The sequence below is a fragment of the Chionomys nivalis genome, chromosome 1 (assembly GCF_950005125.1).
Source record: "Chionomys nivalis chromosome 1, mChiNiv1.1, whole genome shotgun sequence".
Taxonomy (NCBI): domain Eukaryota; kingdom Metazoa; phylum Chordata; class Mammalia; order Rodentia; family Cricetidae; genus Chionomys; species Chionomys nivalis.
Window position 1 is genome coordinate 172,380,117 of NC_080086.1, and position 19,674 is coordinate 172,399,790.

The 19,674-nt window shown below is 42.5% G+C and overlaps 2 protein-coding genes across 4 annotated transcripts in view; one reads left to right on the forward strand and one right to left on the reverse strand.

Moving 5' to 3' along the window:
• The window catches only part of Copg2 (COPI coat complex subunit gamma 2), a 123,089-nt gene extending 115,359 nt beyond the window's left edge, over nt 1–7,730 (forward strand). For both annotated transcript variants that reach the window (XM_057787896.1, XM_057787903.1), the window contains 4 exons: nt 5,545–5,642; nt 6,243–6,381; nt 6,630–6,728; nt 7,168–7,730. In XM_057787896.1, the coding sequence (XP_057643879.1) occupies nt 5,545–5,642; nt 6,243–6,381; nt 6,630–6,728; nt 7,168–7,298 (467 nt within the window). In that variant the 3' untranslated portion in view covers nt 7,299–7,730. The remainder of the gene's footprint in view (nt 1–5,544; nt 5,643–6,242; nt 6,382–6,629; nt 6,729–7,167) is intronic.
• Nucleotides 7,731–8,600: 870 nt separating this feature from the next.
• On the reverse strand, nt 8,601–19,156 carry Mest (mesoderm specific transcript). Of its 2 annotated transcripts, XR_009058207.1 has the most exons (13): nt 18,886–19,156; nt 16,474–16,628; nt 15,023–15,102; nt 14,563–14,640; nt 14,327–14,463; nt 14,111–14,169; nt 13,040–13,080; nt 12,545–12,615; nt 12,211–12,312; nt 10,967–11,043; nt 9,964–10,027; nt 9,263–9,420; nt 9,052–9,110 (listed from the first exon to the last, which is right to left on the reverse strand). XR_009058207.1 is itself a non-coding variant. In XM_057787913.1 (12 exons), exons 1-12 carry the CDS (start codon nt 18,909–18,911, stop codon nt 8,993–8,995), a joined length of 1,008 nt encoding a protein of 335 aa, XP_057643896.1. In that variant the 5' UTR covers nt 18,912–19,156; the 3' UTR covers nt 8,601–8,992. The 2 variants fall into 2 exon arrangements, 1 of the variants encoding a protein (XP_057643896.1); XM_057787913.1 differs by lacking the exon at nt 9,263–9,420 and having other exon boundaries at nt 8,601–9,110.
• Nucleotides 19,157–19,674: the final 518 nt, after the last annotated feature.

Here is a 19,674-nt window from a genome sequence, read left to right on the forward strand (position 1 = left end):
TCCTTACTCAAGCATCTCAGTGATTCCTCTTATTGTATAGACCCTGCACCCTCCTTCGGGAACCACCTCCCCCTTCCCTGTTCATCCTGTCACATTCTACATGTTCTAACCACAGTCTGCACCGTATGATTGACAGTTTACTCTTCATTTCTACTTTTTTCTCTTTAAAAGTTATTCTTTTAGGAGACCAGTATCTGGTTTTCCTTATGTTTTTAAATTTACCTTCTTCCATCAGTGCTTTCTAACATCATTTTGTTGATACTGAGCTTGCTTTCTAGGCATGGATGTGCCCTTTTTACCTTTCCCAAGCTTAATTCAGTTTCTTTGCTCATTTCTCAAGTTCCACTTTGTTTGAAATTAGACTTAAATATTCTTCCTAGTCCTTCCCCTCTTGTTATCCATGATTGTCATCCCACTTATTTCTCTCCCACTCACCATTTCCCGTCAGGATATTTGGACTCTCTTTAGTTCTCTAGTCCTTTCCTTGGCTTATACGTTCATTCTATTGGCCTTATTTTATTGTTGGTTGTTGCTAACCTCACTCTTCACAATCTTGTAAAGCTAACTAGCCCTATATTTACTCAAAGTTATCAAACCCATAGAGTGCTTAGCGTCCACCTACATTCTATTCCTTTTGATGTAATTCCAGTGCCAAGACTTTTTTTCCAACATGTCATCTTCACATGGCCTTTCCCATGTATGGGCAAGTTTTACCTTGCTTTTTTATGCATTTACTTTTTTGTATTCTGCCTGGGGTAGGGAATGGCTAATTTATCATCCATATACTTTTTTTGTTACACATTTACCACTCAGTCTATTTTCATAGTTCTGCTTTTTCTATGCTGTGCTCAGTTGCTCTACTTGTTTCTGTTCGCTCCTTAGTAGGACTCCTGCCACTTGCTTTGTTTCATGTTTACCTAACTTAATTCTTTTTGTTTTGTTTTCTTGAAACAGAGTTTCTCTGTGTTGCCCTGACTGTCCTGGAACTCGCTTTGTAGACCAGGCTGGCCTCGAACTCACAGAGATCCACCTGCGTCTGCCTCCTGAATGCTGGGATTAAAGGTGTGTGCCACCACTCCCAGGATGGACACGCACACCCTAATTCTTTTCTATCACATGTTCCTTTCTTTGTATCCATAGTTTCCTGAACGTTACCCTTCCCTCCCGAGTGTCCTGTTTTTGGTTATCACTTGATTTCCTTCCCTTTTTTCCTTTAATAACTGCCTCCCTACACCACCTTCTTCCTGACACATCTGCTTTGTAAATAACAGTTATCATTAATTCCCCCCTCCCAACACACACACACACACACACACACACACACTTTTTATAGTAAATACACTGTATTCTGAGTTTGAAAAAGCCTTCACCTAGCTCCCTTTTGGGGGGAAAAAAAAGCACATTTTCACAAGAATCATTAAAACGATAATGAAAAATTTTAAGAATGTTTTAAAATATAAACCATGTTTAAGGACAGTTGTCCAACTATTTTAAATGCAGTTTTCAATAGAAGACACTTTTTATATGGTACAAAATGATCCCATACTATAATATGAAACAGTGATGTTTTTAACATAAGTAACAAGTTGCTTACCTTTACATATTAAATATATACAATATAAATAAATATTTTGGAAATGTTTACTTACCAACCGATGAGTTTCTTGAGTTATCTTGCCCATGTTATTGGGAAGATGACAGGAATATTTCACAGCATTTTTACGGTCCTTGGTCATAGGAAATGAGCCTACTGATAAGAAGTACTATGGCCATAAAAAAACTACGCTACCCCAAGCAGGCTTATGTACAAGGGAATCAAGGGAATCACTATTACTAGCATCTGACTTCCTAAGCACATGGGTGGGTGGGCGGTGTGTATACAAGAAGTTTACATGCAACTTGCTCTTAGACTGCCCTGCAGAGCTAGTAATACTCGCACTCCTCTTTCTGGCCTGACACGTGACACTCTGAACCTTAAGAGTTCTAAACCAACCTCAATTTGTGTATTTTATCGCCATTCAAGCACACACACGTTTTCCTGGTTGTGGTCTCACTTCTCTTACTTTCAGTTGGTTCTATAAGATTCCTTAACAATACCCCAGCAAATCCAACCTCAAACTTTCCTGTCTGTCCTCTGCAGTATCTTAAACATTCTGTGTGCCTCATCTGACCTGCTGAGCCCCCCTGAATTTCTGATTCAGTAAGTCTGTGACTTTATACTTGTAACACATTTAGGAAACACTGCTCTTGCCTTTCCTTCCACCAGGCCCATTAGTTAAAAGTCTATGCCAAGACTTCAGGAGCAAGTTTACTACAGCGCTCCTTCCTGTTCTCTTTTCTGTACACTCATCATTGTGATCAGAGTTTAGTTCTGGAAACCTCTGTGGCTCCATGGTCTAGCTCATTACTGTGCCACCTCAGAACCATGCTATAGGTTTCAAAGTTCCTTCGGGGCGTTAACCTCTCTCCTGTCTTTTAACCCAAATAAAAGGTTTCTCCTTCCAGTCAGTACCTCTGTTATTTTCATCTGTTATTTTTCCATTCCTTTCCTCCTCACTATCTTGTCCTAAAATAATATCATCCCCTCTTGAAGAAACCATATGTGTTCCTCTTGAACAGAACTTTCTAGCCAGGTTCTGTCCCTAGTATGTCTCTCCTCTCTAATCTGCTCGTGCCACTCTTACTGTTAACTCTCTTCAGATAACTCCGTCATGATGTTCAGTACAATTATGGTCTAGTCCAGACTTTCAGAGAGTTCCTGCAATTGGCATAGCTCAGAGCTGTCTTATTTATACTCCCAATCCCTAAGTCTATTAGTTGCTTCAGATAGCATCCAAGGAGAGGCTGCCAGATGATAGTCCTTCATAACACCGTTTCAGAGCCGCATTTCTTCCCTCCATCTTAGGCTGCAATCTAGCGTAACATAGGTCTCTCCTCCAAATTCAACTGTCATTTTTTTTCAGCATTCCTCATTTTGGCCCTCTATAATGCCCTTCCCTACTCACTCTTTGTACTCACTCTGTCCTTCCACTCAAAATCCTACTTACTTTTTTCTTTTTCAGATTCCAACCTCTGTCTTCTCTGTGATACTTTCATACAGGCTCCCTAAGTACCATGTCACTCCGAGTCAAACAAGATCCACAAAGCATCTCAGCAATTTGGATGGCACACTGTGCAATAATCTTCATCTGTCATCCTTTCCATTTCCACCCCACTACAGTCAACATGGATGCAGAATTCTTTAGATGTATTTGCCTCCTCATAATCTTCACTCATTCTCCACCTTGTAACAGGATTCTAGTCTCAGAACCAAGCTACCCGCCTGTACTCTCCACTAAGCAATCCTAATATCTCCCTAAGTTGTCGTCAGTCACTTTCTGTCAGCACTGTGGCATCTTAACTGTTATAAACGTTCCCTCCTTAACAACCTGATTCACCACGGTCTCTATGCCTAAATGTGACCAAGTAGATTTACATTGAACTCTGACAGGATTTTCCATTTGAGATCTTTATTCTACACTTTATCTGCTTGTTGGCCGGCCCTCTGGCATGTTTTCCTTCCCTTTGCTTCCAATTTACCTTTCATTTTCATTCCTTCCTGATTTGAGGCCCAAGAGCTATCTTAAGTTTCATTTGATGCCTGCCATTTCTTAGTACTGGCTCTTTTACATCTGATGTTAACTTTAATGTTGATCTTCTGTACTGTTTTTCCTCCTTTAGCCAGGAAAAAAGCCTTAATTTTCAGCATCCCTCCTGTTCTGCGTGTAGCCACTCACTTTTCTTTTTTACATTCACTGCCTAACACTCCCATCCTCCTTAAGCATCCTCACTTTTGCTCTTTCCACCCTGACATGTGTTTACTATCCACTCTGTCTCCAGCCCAACTGCACCTCCCTCTCCTTATTTAGCTTCCAGCATTGATCTTTGTTTCCAATTCTGTATTCTTTTCAAACTTATCTCCTTAGCAGGTGACTCTCATAAAATTTGCTTCATTTTTTAAGCCTCTTTAAGAGGTCTTCAGGTTTTGTTTTCTTTCTTCCTTTTGGGTTTTGCCTTTCCTGTTTGATGAAGCTGTAACTGTGATGATAGTAAAGTGCTCTGGCCCTGGAAGGGTCCCTTTGACCTCCTCTCGTCTCCCAGTGTCTGTCTCGTCTTTGGTTTGACTGGTGCATTACTACCACTGACTTTTAATGTAGCTCTTGGCAGGTTCCCTGCAAGTCCTCATTGCATCAACCAAATCGTTTAATGAAGATTGTGCCACAAAGGTTTCACTCACACCTTCGTCCTCAATCCATCCCTATGTGTCACATCCTCAGTACTGTTAAGTGCCTTCTCTTGTCTTCTACATATGAGTTAACTAGTCTGCGCCAGTCTGTGATCTAGTCTACCATTCATTTTGTCTCTCTTTAATTTATCCCCAGGCTCCTAACCCTGCATTTCACATAGCACTCTGTTAAAATTTATACTAAAGGATCTGTGGCATTGAATTGTAGTGTCAAGAATAGATTAATCACACTAATTTAACTCTCTGTCAGCTTTGGAAACAGAAGTCATGTGTCACTCATTTTTTGTGTATACCGCATTCCCTTATACCTTTACTTAAATGTCAGTGGGATGGATGGATGGATGGATGGATGGATGGATGGATGGATGGATGGATGGATGGATGGATGTTTAAAGACTGAAAAAGTACCTCTTATTCCCATACTATCATAAGTGTTTACATTTGCATCTCCTTTCTTCTCTTGCTTAAACCCCCAAATAGCTTTCTAATGCTCCAATTTCTAGTATTTTGTGCACATAAACTTTTTCTAGATCCCTGATTAGATCATAAATACCTTTCCTCTATCCATGTTGGCCAAATTCTCTCCTTTAAACTGGAAAACCCTGTCTTCAGCAAAACTTCACTTTCCAAAATGGTGTCAATTTTTGATTACTCATTCCTTACTTAATTCTGTCAGTCATCTGAAACATACAGTGAATGCTGCTTGCTTTTCCACTCTGAAATAGACTTTACCAATAGTAAAGCCTCCCTTTCTTCTACTCACTGCAGGTTGAAAGCTGACTTAGTTTATTCTGGTGTTCTGTGGCTCCACAAAGTTCACAGTCTAAAGACAGCACTGAGACCGTGTACTTGCTCAGTGTTAATCTGATGATTTGTGTACTTTGCTGCCAGTAGTTTTTGCTTTATTGTGGTCCTAGAGCATCGAGTGGTTCTTGTTTTTCAAAATATTGGCTCTTTTAACCAACATGACAGAAAGTCCCCCCCAAAATATCTCCCCGTTTCTTCACATCAACACAAAAACAGTTTGTTCAAGTCATCTCTTCTGTGTGCTCTTCTAATCTACAGTACAGAAACATTTTCAATCATACTTTGTGAAACTGGGTTTTTGACCAGCTTGCAAGCTGCTCCAAGAGCTCTCCCACCTTAGAACAGGGTATGCAAATGTTAACACTGAAATGTGGAACACAATACTGAGCACAGTGATGATGGAAATGTGCTTGTTCTACCCGCTCATGTGGTTTGCCTGCTCTTCCCTCCAGTCGCAGGCACCTTTAGCTGTACCATGAAGTTTACAGTCCGGGACTGTGACCCTAACACAGGAGTTCCAGATGAAGATGGATATGATGATGAATATGTGGTGAGGCTTCCCTGCAGACCCTGCACCTCCACAGCATCAGCGACTGCTCTCACAGAGCGTTTTCCTAGAACAGCTGAGAGAACTCATGGGACCTAGACTGTCCCTCCCTGTCATGGAATTGTATCGTGCCAGAGAGAATTTAAATGGAGTACTTTACCACTAAACCAAAGGAAGTCACCTTTTTTCCTCTATTAATGGGAATAACTGATAATTGCATCATTTTTAATGTGATTGGGTTTATTTATAAAGTAGGTTTCAGGAACTTTTTGATTGGTTAGTTCTAATACTGGTAAGTCATGGACTGAAAAGCCTTGCCAGAAAGGAGGGGTGGTGTGTCAAGTTAGAAGGTGTATGGCCTCCACGAGGGGTCTTGTGGCAATGACTACTGTGCACCTCAGGGCCATTGGCACTCAACCTACACTTACTTGGCTCCTGCCAGGTTTTTCTTGCTCCTCTGTACTAGAACCTGTAGTTCTAGTACAGAGCTTCCTTTAGGCCTTTGCATGCTTTGTAAACAAAATGCTGAGTGATCAGTTCCTTCTATTTTTGTTGTAGACTCAAAGAACTTTTATTTACTGACTCCTGCTTATTGCCCACTAGCTGGAAGATCTTGAAGTGACTGTGTCTGACCATATTCAGAAGGTACTGAAACCTAACTTTGCTGCTGCCTGGGAAGAGGTGGGAGACACCTTTGAGAAAGAAGAAACCTTTGCCCTTAGCTCTACAAAAACCCTTGAAGGTGAGAAGAATTTTGCTGCCAGTGAGCTGCCTGGGGCCAGAATAAAGCCCAGGAGGCATATATGCAGTTCCAAAGGAACTCCTTTCTGTTGAGTATGGTTTAAGTCATCTACTCAAAACCCAGATACCTGTCTGTATCATCTGACCAAATCAGCCATTTTCTAGAGGAGTAGCCTCTGTACCTGCAGCTCCTAGGACAGACCCTCGTGTTCAGCTCTTCTAATGCTGTCACATCAACTTTCTCAACAGAGGCTGTGAACAACATCATCTCATTTCTGGGCATGCAGCCATGTGAGAGATCAGACAAAGTACCTGAGAATAAGAATTCCCATTCCCTCTATCTGGCGGGTAAGACATTCCCATCTGCTTCCTTTCAAATGTACAGAATTTAAAAGGAAAGGATGTGGATAGGCACTCCCTGCCCTGTTGTTGTCTGTCATCGCATTATTTAACAATTTGAGACCTAATCAAAATGAATAACTGATTATACAGGTTCTCCTTAGGTTATTCTTTTAGGAAGCACAATGGCTTAAAATACTTCAATCTCCAACAGATGCTAGCTCCACTCCCTGAGTGCACTAAGTTAGTGATACTCAATACCTTCCATGACCTGGTTGTCATATGAACATTTAAAAATTAGAATTATTTGTAGGACTCACTTCCTATAAATTTCTATAAAGGCGAAACTAAAATAATAGAAAGGAGGTACGGGCAAAACATGATAAATCCCATTAGTCAGGGCTTATTTGAACTTTTTAATAGGCTTTCTCTAACTTTTTTCTCTCAGGTGTATACAGAGGTGGCTATGACTTATTGGTGCGGTCTAGACTGGCCTTAGCAGATGGAGTGACCATGCAGGTGACTGTGAGGAGCAAAGAGAGAACACCTGTGGATGTTATCTTGGCTTCTGTAGGATAAGTTCTTGCTGGGAAAGGTGATGTTGGCTATGCTCTCCCTACTGGTGGTTTTTAAGCTTATGGCATGAATTTCCCAGAGTCTCATTTAAAGATTAAGAGACTTTGAAGAAGCAAATCCAATGTTTGGCCCTGAGCCAGCAGATCAAGCAAATGTTTGCCTTTGTGCATGGATTTTAGTGTTTCTTCCCTTCTCATTGTCTTACTTGTTCAGCTTTGGGATGACAAATGCAGCTTTGAATGATCTTGAAAACCAGATACTATGTATGCTATTCTACAGCTGCTTGGCTTCATTGTATGCTTTTATTTAATGTGTGAAAACTCTTGGCAATGTTGGAAAATTTTATCCCAGAAGGATGGAGCGGGAGGGGAAGCCGGAATCCATTTTTGTCACAGTTTGTTTTTATTAATAGAAAATAAACACTCATTCATTCCAGTTTCAAAGTTGCTATACTTGAAATTTCTAATTTAAAAAATGAATTTAAAATAATCAATAATGCTGCTTTAACTAAGTTAAAACTGTGGCTTAAAAAAGTTTTCAGCACCATTGCTCTTTCAGCATTTGTTCTTAGGTCTCAGTACAGGAGTTGCTGAGTTACATGAGAAAGCCTTGCTGAACAGCCAGTAGGGTGGGTGCTAGGCAGCCATCCTAAGAGGAGTCAGTGGGCATTTGGCTGTTACAGGGGCCCCTCCCCTCCACTTCAGACTGGAGGAACATGCACCTAAGTACTGTTGCGAGGAGGAAGGCTGTTATTTACTGTTCAGCATGGACTTTCTAGCCAGTGACAATAAAGCTCTGGCACAGATGCAACTGGTTAATACCTCATGGTTTTAGGAAATTCTGTAAATAATTTGAATCTTTTTATTCACAAATTATATGTGTGATGAGGTTCTCTACTCTAGCAAGTAAGGGCCAACATCTTAATACCCTTAGAAAATACATACATGAGTATGCTAATAAGTTTCAAAAGCATATTCAGAACATTGTATCATGATGTCTATTTTGGTTTGGTAAGGGTTTTTTTTTGGGGGGGGGCAGTTCTGGGGATTGAACCCAAGGGCTTTAGCTTGCTAGGCAGACACACTACCACTGAGCTACATCTCCAGGCCCCTAAGCCAATGTGTGTTTCAACAAAATGTCTATAATTAGAAGCAGCTGATGAAACTAAATGTAAGGCATGACAAGATATTCCTTCTCATAAGCTGTGCTGAAAGAGAGCTTGAAGGGGAGATAAGCAAGCTCCTCCCTCGCTCTTTACTACAGGACTCCAATTATGGTTGGGCCAGAAGTTAACATTTCTGAGTATTTCAGCAAAGTCCACACAAGTTAGGTTTTTTTTTTTTAAGTATTTTACGAAAAAGAATGTCCAATGCTGTCTTTCTACATAATTGAGAAGTGTTATTCATCAGAATTTTCTAATAACACTAAACAGCAGATCCATACACTTGGTCAGATGTCACAGGAATGAGGGGAGGAGTATCTTGTCACCCATAAGAGAATGAGAGATGGATTAGCATGCCATCCTTAGAGTTTCTGCTGCCTGTTTTCTATAGTTTGCTGACCAATGTGAATCAAATGGACTTTTATGAAAGAATAGTATTTGATTGCCAGGACCTCTTTTGGGCATTTCTAAGTGGAATACACACAAATATGAGAATGGGGGAGGTAATTAATACAGGGAAGCTACTCTTTACAGCTCAGAAGGAGTTGATGAAGCCCATATATGCATTCAAGAAGCCCATGGGATCCTCTAGCTGTGGGTAGTGGCTAATGTGGTCATCCAGAATCGACACTGTGGACCGCGGCAGCGTTTTCCTAGTGGAAGAGAACAGCATGGAGGTGAACTTAAGGCTGGACGATGAGAGAATGTAAGCCATGGGAAACCCCGTCAATGCCCATGTAGACAGACATACCACACTGGAAAGAGCCAACAAAGAGCTTGTTCATCTCCTACTTGGGAACTATACCTTAGCCAGATAAACTTGCCAGTTCCACTTAGACTGGTTTCAATTGTTCAGAACACAACAGACAACATCTTGCAAATACAACACTTCTGTAACAGTCCTCAAAACATGACTTTCAGCTCCTTAGAGAAGCATCAACAGGTGGCTCACTCTGCAGCTCACTGCCCAAGCAAAGATAAACAAAGAACCTTCCTTAATCTCATGAGGAGATTGTTTAAAATTCTAAACAAGCTGTTTATTGCCAGATTGTATCTACTAGGGCACATGAAGGTATGGAACACTCTTACATGACAGTCAAGATTTCATATTCCAGCACCTTCTGAATAAGTACCCTGAAGGAGTAACAACCAATGAAAAAGCATTTTTCATAGTGAGCTGTTCATAACTGCTCACTGAAGCCTGCTCAGTTGAGGTCAGTGAACTGGCTTTAGAATCAGCTAACACATTCCTTAAGAGGTTCCGGTCACGTGAAGGTTTTCCCCCCTTTCCTCTATACTTAGCAATAATATAACAACCATGTTAGTGAAAACAGGACGTATGAATCCAGAGAATATATAATCAAATCTCCTTTGGTGAGAATAAGACTCCCTATACCTAACTGGTCTATTTACTTTATGTTTTCAGTGAGATCAGAGGCAATAGCTAGTGCCAACAGACCTGTTAAGATGAAATATCTAACAAAAACAAAACCTCTGAGGACTCACCTGTACAGCTCCAGAAACTCTGGATAGGGATTTATAGGATCCAGTGGCCCATAGATAAAATGAACTAGGAAAGAGAAGAGGAAGGAATTTCTAACAACTCACATCTATGCTTCTGTTGCTACCTTAAAATTAACTTCCCTCCATTTATTTAAAAAAAATATGTGAATAAAATTCTTATGTAGAAAATGTTATTAGTGAGCTATAAAGAACTTATAGAACAAGCCAGTTCGTCTTCTACATAGAACCATTTGGTCGCTTCTTGCTCTTGTATACTCTGAACCCAAAGGAATAAGCTCACTTTCAAGATCTTCTTTCTAGAAATGTAGGTGTAGATAGAATCATCATCCTTTGTTCCCTCTGTTGTGACTGACCTCTGACATATTGATCACTAGTATGTGAGACACTGCTGATTCCCTTCGACATACCGTATGACTTTACTAGCTTCCTGTCCCAACAGTTCCATTTTCAGCATGGTAGGCAAGCCATACCAGCTCCGTCTATGTAGTAGCTCAGTGCCTTCCACCCTCACTCTGGCATTCCAGGTGTTTGCAATAGGGTTGCCAGTGAATAAAAATTGGGCAGTTAGCTGGGCGGTGCTAGCACACGCCTTTAATCCTGGCACTTTGGAGGTAGAGGCAGGTGGATCTCTGTGAGTGAGGCCAGCCTGGTCTACAAAGGGAGTTCCAGGACAGCCAGAGCTACAGAGAAATCCTTTCTAAAAAAAAAAAAAAAAAAAAAAAAAAATGACCAGTTAAAGATTTCAGGTGAAAAGTTTATAGGTTTTTTTGGGGGGAGAGGAAAGAGGGTGGCAAAAAGTATGTCCTAAATATTTTATAACACATACCAAAAGTAGCTGTTTTTATGTAAAACTCAGATTGACTTGTTTTTATTTGCTAACCCTGGTAGCCCTGCATGGAAATTTTATGAGTGGTAATTATGTTAAGTCTCTATTCCCCAAGGGTCCCTGTCAAGAAGTGACGGAAGATTGCACGCAGATACTCACTAGGGATGGTCACAGAAGCAAGTGCTCCCACCCAGCGTCTTCTGAATTTCTTTCTTTGATTGATATACTGTAAAAGACTAGAGCACAGGAGAGTCAGCAAGAGCAGAGCAAGAACTAGTATCAGTGCAGTGTCCAGAAAAGCATCTGCATACAGAAGCAGCCTCAGGTCCCAGGAATAGCCCACTTCAGCCATTTGTGTTAACTTTTGTGTTAACTACCATGGGACAGAACAGTGCTATCAACATAAGCGCTTATGTTCTTTGCATTTCTTAAGCAGGAAATGAGATCTTCAGAAGGATTACAGTTGGTACAGAAAGCCTGGGTCTAAGAATCCAGTTTTGATCCCAGCTCTGAGACTCTAAGAAAACACTTTTAAAAACCTAAATTCCTCATTTGAAACTAAGACCAAACTACGTAATCTCTGAGTGGATAGCCACCTCTAAAAATGCAAGTGTACAAGTTTATGGGGTCATGGCTTCATTACTATACTCCATTTGACCATGGAGTGGAAGACTCCTCCTGTAGAGGAAGCTGCCAACAGCCACACTGCAGGCCGCCCTGACTGTTCTCCCTAACTCTGGGGCAGTTAGCAAGGCAAAATATGAGAATAATGTGTTTAAAAGAGAGGTGTGCTTGTTTTCAGTTTGATTTATATTTTAAAAAAAATATTAAGGATCTTGTGGGCTAGGATAGGGAGTTCACAGAAAGCCAGCAGTTTAGAGCATGGGAGTCATAGACCCCGCTCACAAAAGGCCAGGCCTCGTCTTGAGAAGCGATGCATATATTGCATCTCCCAGTCTTTCCAAGGAGACGGCTACAGTCTTACTAAACCAAAGCCTTGCTTCTCAAGCCATTGCTAGTGCAGGAATAGGCAGAAGAGCTTTGTGCTTAAGAGACTTGAGGCTTTCTTCAGAACTGATTAAAACATTCTGAAATACTGAATATTAACCAAAAGTCTAAAGATGGATATGTCAAAGTCACTGAGTCATTTTCATGCAAATAAGCACTAAGATTTGCAACTATTTATCCACGTTCTCTGTGCCAAATACTTCAGGAGTAACTCACCCTGTGCTTGATTTCTTTGTTGGAAAACACAGACTAGGACTGTCTCGGGTTCATCTCATAATTCCTAACCAGCCCCCTTGGGACAGGGAGTATGCCAGCAAGGATGAGAACATAATCCTGCACCTGCCCCTCTCTCCAAGAGAGTCTCACTGGGGCCTAGAGCAAGGTTCCTGTCTCACCTGTCGATGACCAAGTTCCCGTCATTGTTGCGGATTCCAGCCCACATGTCCCATAGCTCACTCTCAGAGGGTCGAGTGTACGGTCCGAAGACTGGAGTCAGACTGAAAGAATACAGATGCAGGATGCTAAGGCAGCGGAAGGGATTCAGAGCGCCAGACAGAGCGCCAGACAGAACTAGGACCTCAGAAGGCCATATTGTCTGACCCTTTGCCAATTCAGAAATTCTTCTAGAAAATCTCCAGGCCCAGGCATGCTTTGGTCCAACCCTATAATAGCAGCGAGTTTGACTACACTGTTCTCGGCTCGCTCATGAGGTCTTTGATGATGACTTACCCTCGAGAGAACACGAAGAAGTTCATGAGCCTTGTGAGGATAGGTGAAAGCACGCCTCCATCTTTGAGGAGCTGCAGGTCAGAAGTGAGGGTAAGAATGAGGGTCCAGAGAAAGTGTTTTACACCAGATAAAATAGAACTTAGCCATGTCTTCTGGGGAAAGAAAATGTATAATCCCTAAATCTAACTGATGAAATCATCAAGTTTAGCCTAGGATCTCAATTTATTTAAATATCATACTTAAGACACAGATCTTCATGTAGTTCTATTTTTCTAAATAGTCATCTCTTATTTCTCAGAAATGTTTGGTTTTATGTAGGAGAGCCTGCTTTGATTGAGGATGAAAAATTAACTTGATTAATGTGAATTGATGATAAAGATCTCAATAGACAGCTCATCACCACAAGTATGACCCTTAAGGGTCCCAGGTTTGTTTGTTTGTTTGTTTGCTGTCACAGACATGTGAACGAAGGAGCTATGCAGTGAAACTGCCAACCTTTTGAAGAAGGAGAGGACGGTGGGTCTCAGGAAAGATACCTGTGGAAAGAGAGACATTTACCCATTTACAGATAACTGTAAGTTAGAAAGACAGCCATTGCCAGAAACTAATTACCCTATTTGTTGTTACATTTGGAGCTTTCACCGACAATTCACCAACAAAACAGAATTAGGAATAAAAACAGCTATACACTACGTAACAACTTATACTCAACGTGGAAACTACATACATGTGTTCCAATCTGAAGAATGATTATACTGCTAATTTCTACAAGATTCTCTGTGTAACAGTCAAGTTCCAACACCCTGATATTACTTTCCTCATTTTAAAGGTATAGAAATGGATAAAGTAATTCATAGGCTCTTCCATAATGCATTGATGCCTAGGCCTAAACTCCCCTCAGCATCTCCTCAGCTCAGAATACACACTGGTGTTAATGAACTGGTCTGCAAACACACACGTTATGTGTATTTTTCTCTTGAACTGATAAAGGGACAGACCCACTATTCTCCCAAGCCACTCATAAGGCATTCAGATGGGGGCATTTGGGCATTTCTGAATTAATGAGCTCCAAATAATACTCATTCATTCCCAGCCTGACACCTGGCATTGCCACCAATTAAGAGTTTACTAATGCAACTTCCCAGCCAGACCATCAGATCACATTTGTGGTAGTCTTTTTTTGTTTGTTATGTTTGTTTTTGTTTTGGGGACAAGGTCTCTCCATGTAGTCCTAGCTGTCATGGAACATGTTACATAGATCAGGCAACTTGAGGAGTCAGTTCTCTCCTTCCACGGTATGGGTTCCAGAACCAAATTCATATTGACAAATTTAGCAACAAGCACCCTCACCCACTTAGTTATCCTTTTATTTTCTAAATGTTTGTAAACATATATTCCATATATGCCATCAACTATCAGAACTATTCATGGCACAATAAAGGTAAAAGATGCCCCATGTTTAGTGTCTGCTTATAATATCAGATTATCACTTAGGTGTCTTTATGACTTAAAAAGGTAGCCTTCCTAGGCTACACCCCACTTCCCACCTACCACCAAGGCAATTACCTCCATTTGACAGACAGAGACTCTTTATGGTAAGCCGGCCAGATCGATTCTGCTTGTACCTGTAAAGGACAAGAAGAAACATACGTGTAGCTGAGCAGCTGGCACCCATGCAGAGGGCTGCAGACAACCCCCAAAGTTTGAAGATCCCAAAACAACTTGACTTCCCATCATCTTAAGTTCCTGACATCTGTGCCAAGGACAGAAGTCTGGTCTCACCTGTACAACAGCTCCTGAGCGACAATATCTCCATAGTCATGAGACAACAGGTTGATTCTGCGGTTTTGGAGTCCCAGGTGCCGAAGGAGGGATTCCACAATGCTGGCTTGCTCAAATATGGAATACTGATGTGGTCGCTAAGGAAAGAGCCAGAGACATAGCATGACATCATCAGAGCCTGACCTGCATTCATACCCATCCCACCCATCACTGGGGTCCACCTCACTGCTGCTTACCGGTTTGTCACTGAAGCCAAAGCCTAAGAAATCAAGGGCAATCACTCGATGAAACCTCAGGGTCAGACCTTCCCAGATCTGTAAGAAAGCAAGCATGATGTGCATTCTACTCCACGTGCCAGTGCCTGCCCACAGCAGCACAGGACTCATGCCTATATGTCAGCTTGGATAATGTGAAAAATCCCATGAAACCATCACAGGCCTGGGTGATCCTCTGGGAAAGGGTATGATTCCTAACATTTAATATATTGAGAACAAAACTCCAGCCTTAACTTGGCAATGATTCTCTCTGGGCAGCCATTTTTTTACTCCCTTATAGTACATGAAAAGCAATTCAATATTTAATGGGATTTTATCAAGCAGTTCAGATCTGCAAGGGCTGACCAAAAATAAATAAATAAATCTAGCATTTGAATATATTTTTAGGACATAGCAGGACCTAGAAACCAAACTTCATTACCTTGTACCAATCATAGCTGGATGTTGGAAAGCCATGTAAAAGCACAACTATCTCAGGGCTTCCAACCACACCAACGGAGTCTAAAAGGAGGAAAAAGAGAAATCAGGCAAACTCCTTGCAAAATAGCCTTGAAGACAGCAAAATCTATTTCAGTAAAAAAGGATCAGACCAAATTAATGATATTAAAAATGTTGTTCTTTAAAATGCAAGCTTACTAGATAAGAGGAGCCTCCTCTTAATCTGTATTTTAAATTGTAAATGGCACACTTTACATGAAAATTCTTGAAACAATTTGCTCATTATCACTTAGATTTTTTTTAGAGATATTCCCTTGTAGTTATCAATATTAAAATGCAAATTATTTTTCATTTAGTAAGAAGTAAAACACCTAAATAAAAAATAAAACCAATTAGAATGTTACAATCACAACAAACTAAGATTCTCTGTACTGTTTATCCAATGCTAGCAGATACATACACCCAACACCAAAACAAACGTACAGAATTCTGTTTCAAAAATGGGCTAATGATGACATCAACTTTTTTCTGTATGTGACATCTTTCAGATTATTCAAACAATAGAATCCTCGCCACGGTACTGGATTTAAATTAATACTGTCAGTGGCAGAAAAATATTGGTAATAAGCTTTCAAAAATTGTTTAATTAGAAGCAGTTAAAAATATCATGTACTGTACTTAGGCTGACGAATCTACAGATACTATAAAACACTAAATATTAATTCTGGAAAAGAACCAACAAGCCAGTGTAAGGAAAATTTCATACTTACTTGACTGTGGATAACAAATGAGAGGAGGTCAGGAGCAATAATGAAAAACGGTTTACGAAAAACAAACATTTTTCGTTATTGCTCTTGACCCCCGCCCAAAAGAAATCTTTCCAATTTGTTTCTCAGTCTCTTCACCTATAAAATGAGATTAATGACACCTATCTCCAAGTGCTGTTGTAAAGATTAAATGAAAAATGAAGATAATTAAGATTAAAAATATAACAATGCCGTGAGTGTGGTAATTAAGTAGCAGTCATAATAATTCCCAGTAAATCTCATCAGTTTTAGATACATATAACAAATCATGGAAAATAATAAAATGACAAACGGAAATGGGGGGGAGACAAAGGTGTAGACAGGTCTCTAAATATCATGTTACCTGACACTAGGGGCGCTCAAGAGAAGACTAACATCAAATACAAATGGGACTGGAAGAAACTTCCTGAATTAGGTACAATTCCATCCCCACCCCCACCTCTCCATTGCTGAGTGCCCTGTTCTCAGAAGACCGTCCGTTATACTCCTTACACAAACAGGGTTACTCCCTTCCCCACGACCCCCCCCCCCCCGTGGAGCAACAGAGACCAAGGGATATAAAATAAGTACCTCAGCTGAGACCCACATGACCCAAGTTTGTGGGATTCTCCGACAGTCCGGTTCTCACCTTGGTAGAAGATGCGAAGTCCCTTGTAGGTGAAAAACTTGCCGGAAGTCTTCCATGAGTGTAGAGCGGGGGAGAGCTGAGGGGGCGGGATGTGCAGGTACGCAGCCAGCAGGGGCACAGCCAGTAGCCCCACTTGGACCCACCACTCCCTCATCCTGTGGGAAAAGCAGCCAAGGTAACATTGTACACTTCCAAAAATCAAAACAGAACATGGATGCAAAACTGACACCACGTGACCGTGGCAGGAAAAGTTTACCAAGAAAATGTGAAAACGTCGCTACCCTTTGCAGTACTTACCACCATTCTTCCATATATGATCTTCAAGCATATATGTAATTTATTACATGTCATTAAGCAGAGGCTGCTTCTAATTTTAATATATATCCTCTGGCCAGTGAAGCCCCATTTGGCACTACTATCTGGATTTGGGCTAAAAAACTGAGGGGGAGGGGAAGATAGCGAAAGCAAGATGGCCGCAGCGCTTCACATTCCAGTAAGCAGCTTTGCCCTGACCCTGAACATCTAATCTCTTAGAAGTCTGGGCAGCAGATTCTATTTTTGCTTTCTTCGCAGACTCTTGAGGTGGTTCCCTATTTAAAATTAAGACCCCACCCACACACCTAGCACTCAGGACTTGGTTTTGTCTAGCACAAATTTGTGCCCCCAGCTTGCTATGCCCAAATTTCAAAAGTCCAGATTAATTTATCTCCCCTGGAGGCAAGAATTTAAAGCAAGATCAGAAACTATTTTGCCAAGGAAAGGGTTCTCTAAGTGGGAAAATGCCTCCTAAACTGAACTGGAGATGTCAGGAGGCTAGCTACAGGTAAAACAGATTAATTGCCAGAGTCCTGAGAAGCGTTGGCTTGCTGGCTCACTTTGCATGTAAGAATGCCCTATGGCACATTACCTGCAATCTCGCAAAATTGGCTTTCCCTCTTTTTTTTTTTGGCGGGGGGGGGGGTGTTAATTCCAGCACTAAACCTGATGTGGTAAAGAATGACACACCTTAAGAATCCTCAATTCCCTGCCTAAACTTCAGACTGCGGCTGGACTCTGGCTTTTTTTTCTGCCCTCCGAAGTCTCTGCTCAATAAACAGTCACAACGCCTTGGTTCTACCTTTCAAGGCAATACTAGAAATGACTGGAACAGTGCCAGAACGTGATGGTTTATTGCAGTCTGTGATGCGCTAACTGATTTTACCGCCGAACCTCCTTGAAAGGCAAATAACAAAAGCGTTAGGTTTGGGGTTTTTTTGCTATTGTTATTATTATTTTTGTTTGATTGTTTTCCGCAGCCTCCATTCGGTCCTGTTACCTGTTCATACATTTTCACGTAACCTCTGGGGCATCCATGCGGGTTTCAGACTGAATCTGCAGTGACTCAGCAGAACACGGGGAGGGGCAGAGCGAACAGGGGCTTCCCGCTTGCGCTGGGAACAGAGGTGCCACACCCACGCTCCCCACACCGTACGTCGGCGCACCTCCTCCATTCAGGAAAGGGGGGCAACCCCCCAGGGAGCTGTTCTTAGTCTTAGTTACCTTGGTAAAAAAAAAAATCCCCCCCAACGTTTTATGATTTTCAGTAGTCAAGCAAACTGGCAATCAGGCGAAAGGTTTAAACAAATTTTTAAGTCAAATCTCTGTTATTTAATGGCACCATGACTTAGATTAAAAATTCAACACACCCCCGTAACAAACTTTACGTGCCTTGATTTCTTATTTCTGTCAATGATGTAAAAATACACTGATCTAATACCACCAAACCAGCCCATCTAAACACTTCTTAGCGAGAACTACACTGCGAACCCACAAATCGAAGCAAACATTTATCATTACGTTTTAACAGTCTGGCCGCGTGCCCAGTCTCCCGAGGGTTCCCATTTCTGGCCTCGGAATAACACTTATTGCCGCGGTCACACAGCGCGGCAAGGTCCGGTCGCACCTATGCGGTAACTACGCCACTACGATTCCAGAAATCTTAAACCGCACCGTGGCAGTCTCGGCTCCTTGAATTCTCAACCACACACCACGGTCTAGAAATCCCAAGTCACGCAACAACAATGACCAGCTCTTACACCGGGGCGTTACCGAGGTTCGCAAATCCTAAATTGCACCGCACCACCACCGCCTAAATCACACCACAGCAAAGACCCTGATGGAAAAAGACCTAATTTGCACCAGGGTAATACGGAGATCCTAAAATTCCTAAATCTTACGCAGCTGACCCCCGGTTTGAAAATAAACCACCAGCGAGGGCGATCCCGAGTTCGGGCAGAGCGACCACCTTCCAGCCGGAGCAGCATGGCCACCTTTTGGTAAGGATTTTGCCACAGGCAGCTCCGGGGTGGCAGAGGTACCCACACGGAGTCGGGCCGGCCACACCCCCCTCGCGGCACGGCCGGCAGCACCCACCTGCGCAAGCGGTCTCGGCGCACCATGGCCGCATTATCCCATGCCGCTCGCCGCAGGATTGCGGAGCACGGGGCGCGCCGAGGCGCCCACAACCGTACAGGATCGGAGGTGGCGTCGGCGCAGCCCACGGTCCGCTCAGGGCGGCCCGCGGCAGCGGCGGCGGAGACAGCGAGCGGCCTCTCGGGCGAGCCTGCGGCACTGCACCGGTTGGCGAGGCGCGGCTGCCGCAGAGGAGGGCTGCTGCGTCTGCGAAGATGCACCGGGATGTGCTGGTGGCCGCGGCAGAGCAGAGCGGGCGGGCACCGACTTTTAGAGCCTATCTAGCCCCGCCCCTGACCCGCCCACCATGCTGCAGTGTCCCTCCCTCCCACTCCCGCCGCAGAGCCCTCCCCATCACTGCAGAGAAGGGGGGGCCTCTCTTGTGGGCGCCTTCTGGGCTATCGACCCCCTCTTTTTTCGCAGATCTCTAATCCTGAACCCCACATTCTGCTAAAAAAAAAAACCTTTTCCATGTGATAATGCCTCAGGCAAAGATAGCAAATGTCTGAGACTCCCCACCACACACACACACACACACACACACACCCTTCCCTTGGAGTACGCGCAGGTCCCCAGTCCGAGAAGGTGGCTGTTAGGCATAAATCACCTCAGGGCTAGGGTGCTCGTTGTGCCACTCACTTTTTTTCTACATCCTAAGTGGGTGCTAAATCCTAGGAGTGATTACGCGTTCGAAAATGCGGTCCACCAGAGCGCGGCAACCCCAAGCCCTTAACCCACGATAACAATGAA

Excerpts from the sequence above, each read along its gene's own strand:
- Mest (XM_057787913.1), bottom strand. The coding sequence starts at position 18,911 with ATGGTGCGCCGAGACCGCTTGCGCAG. Across the intron at positions 12,616-13,039 it reads GTCCTCTCCTTCTTCAAAAG|CTCCTCAAAGATGGAGGCGT; the intron begins GTTGGCAGTTTC and ends TCTGACCTGCAG. Across the intron at positions 9,111-9,963 it reads GAGTTTCTGGAGCTGTACAG|GAAAACGCTGCCGCGGTCCA; the intron begins GTGAGTCCTCAG and ends CTCTTCCACTAG.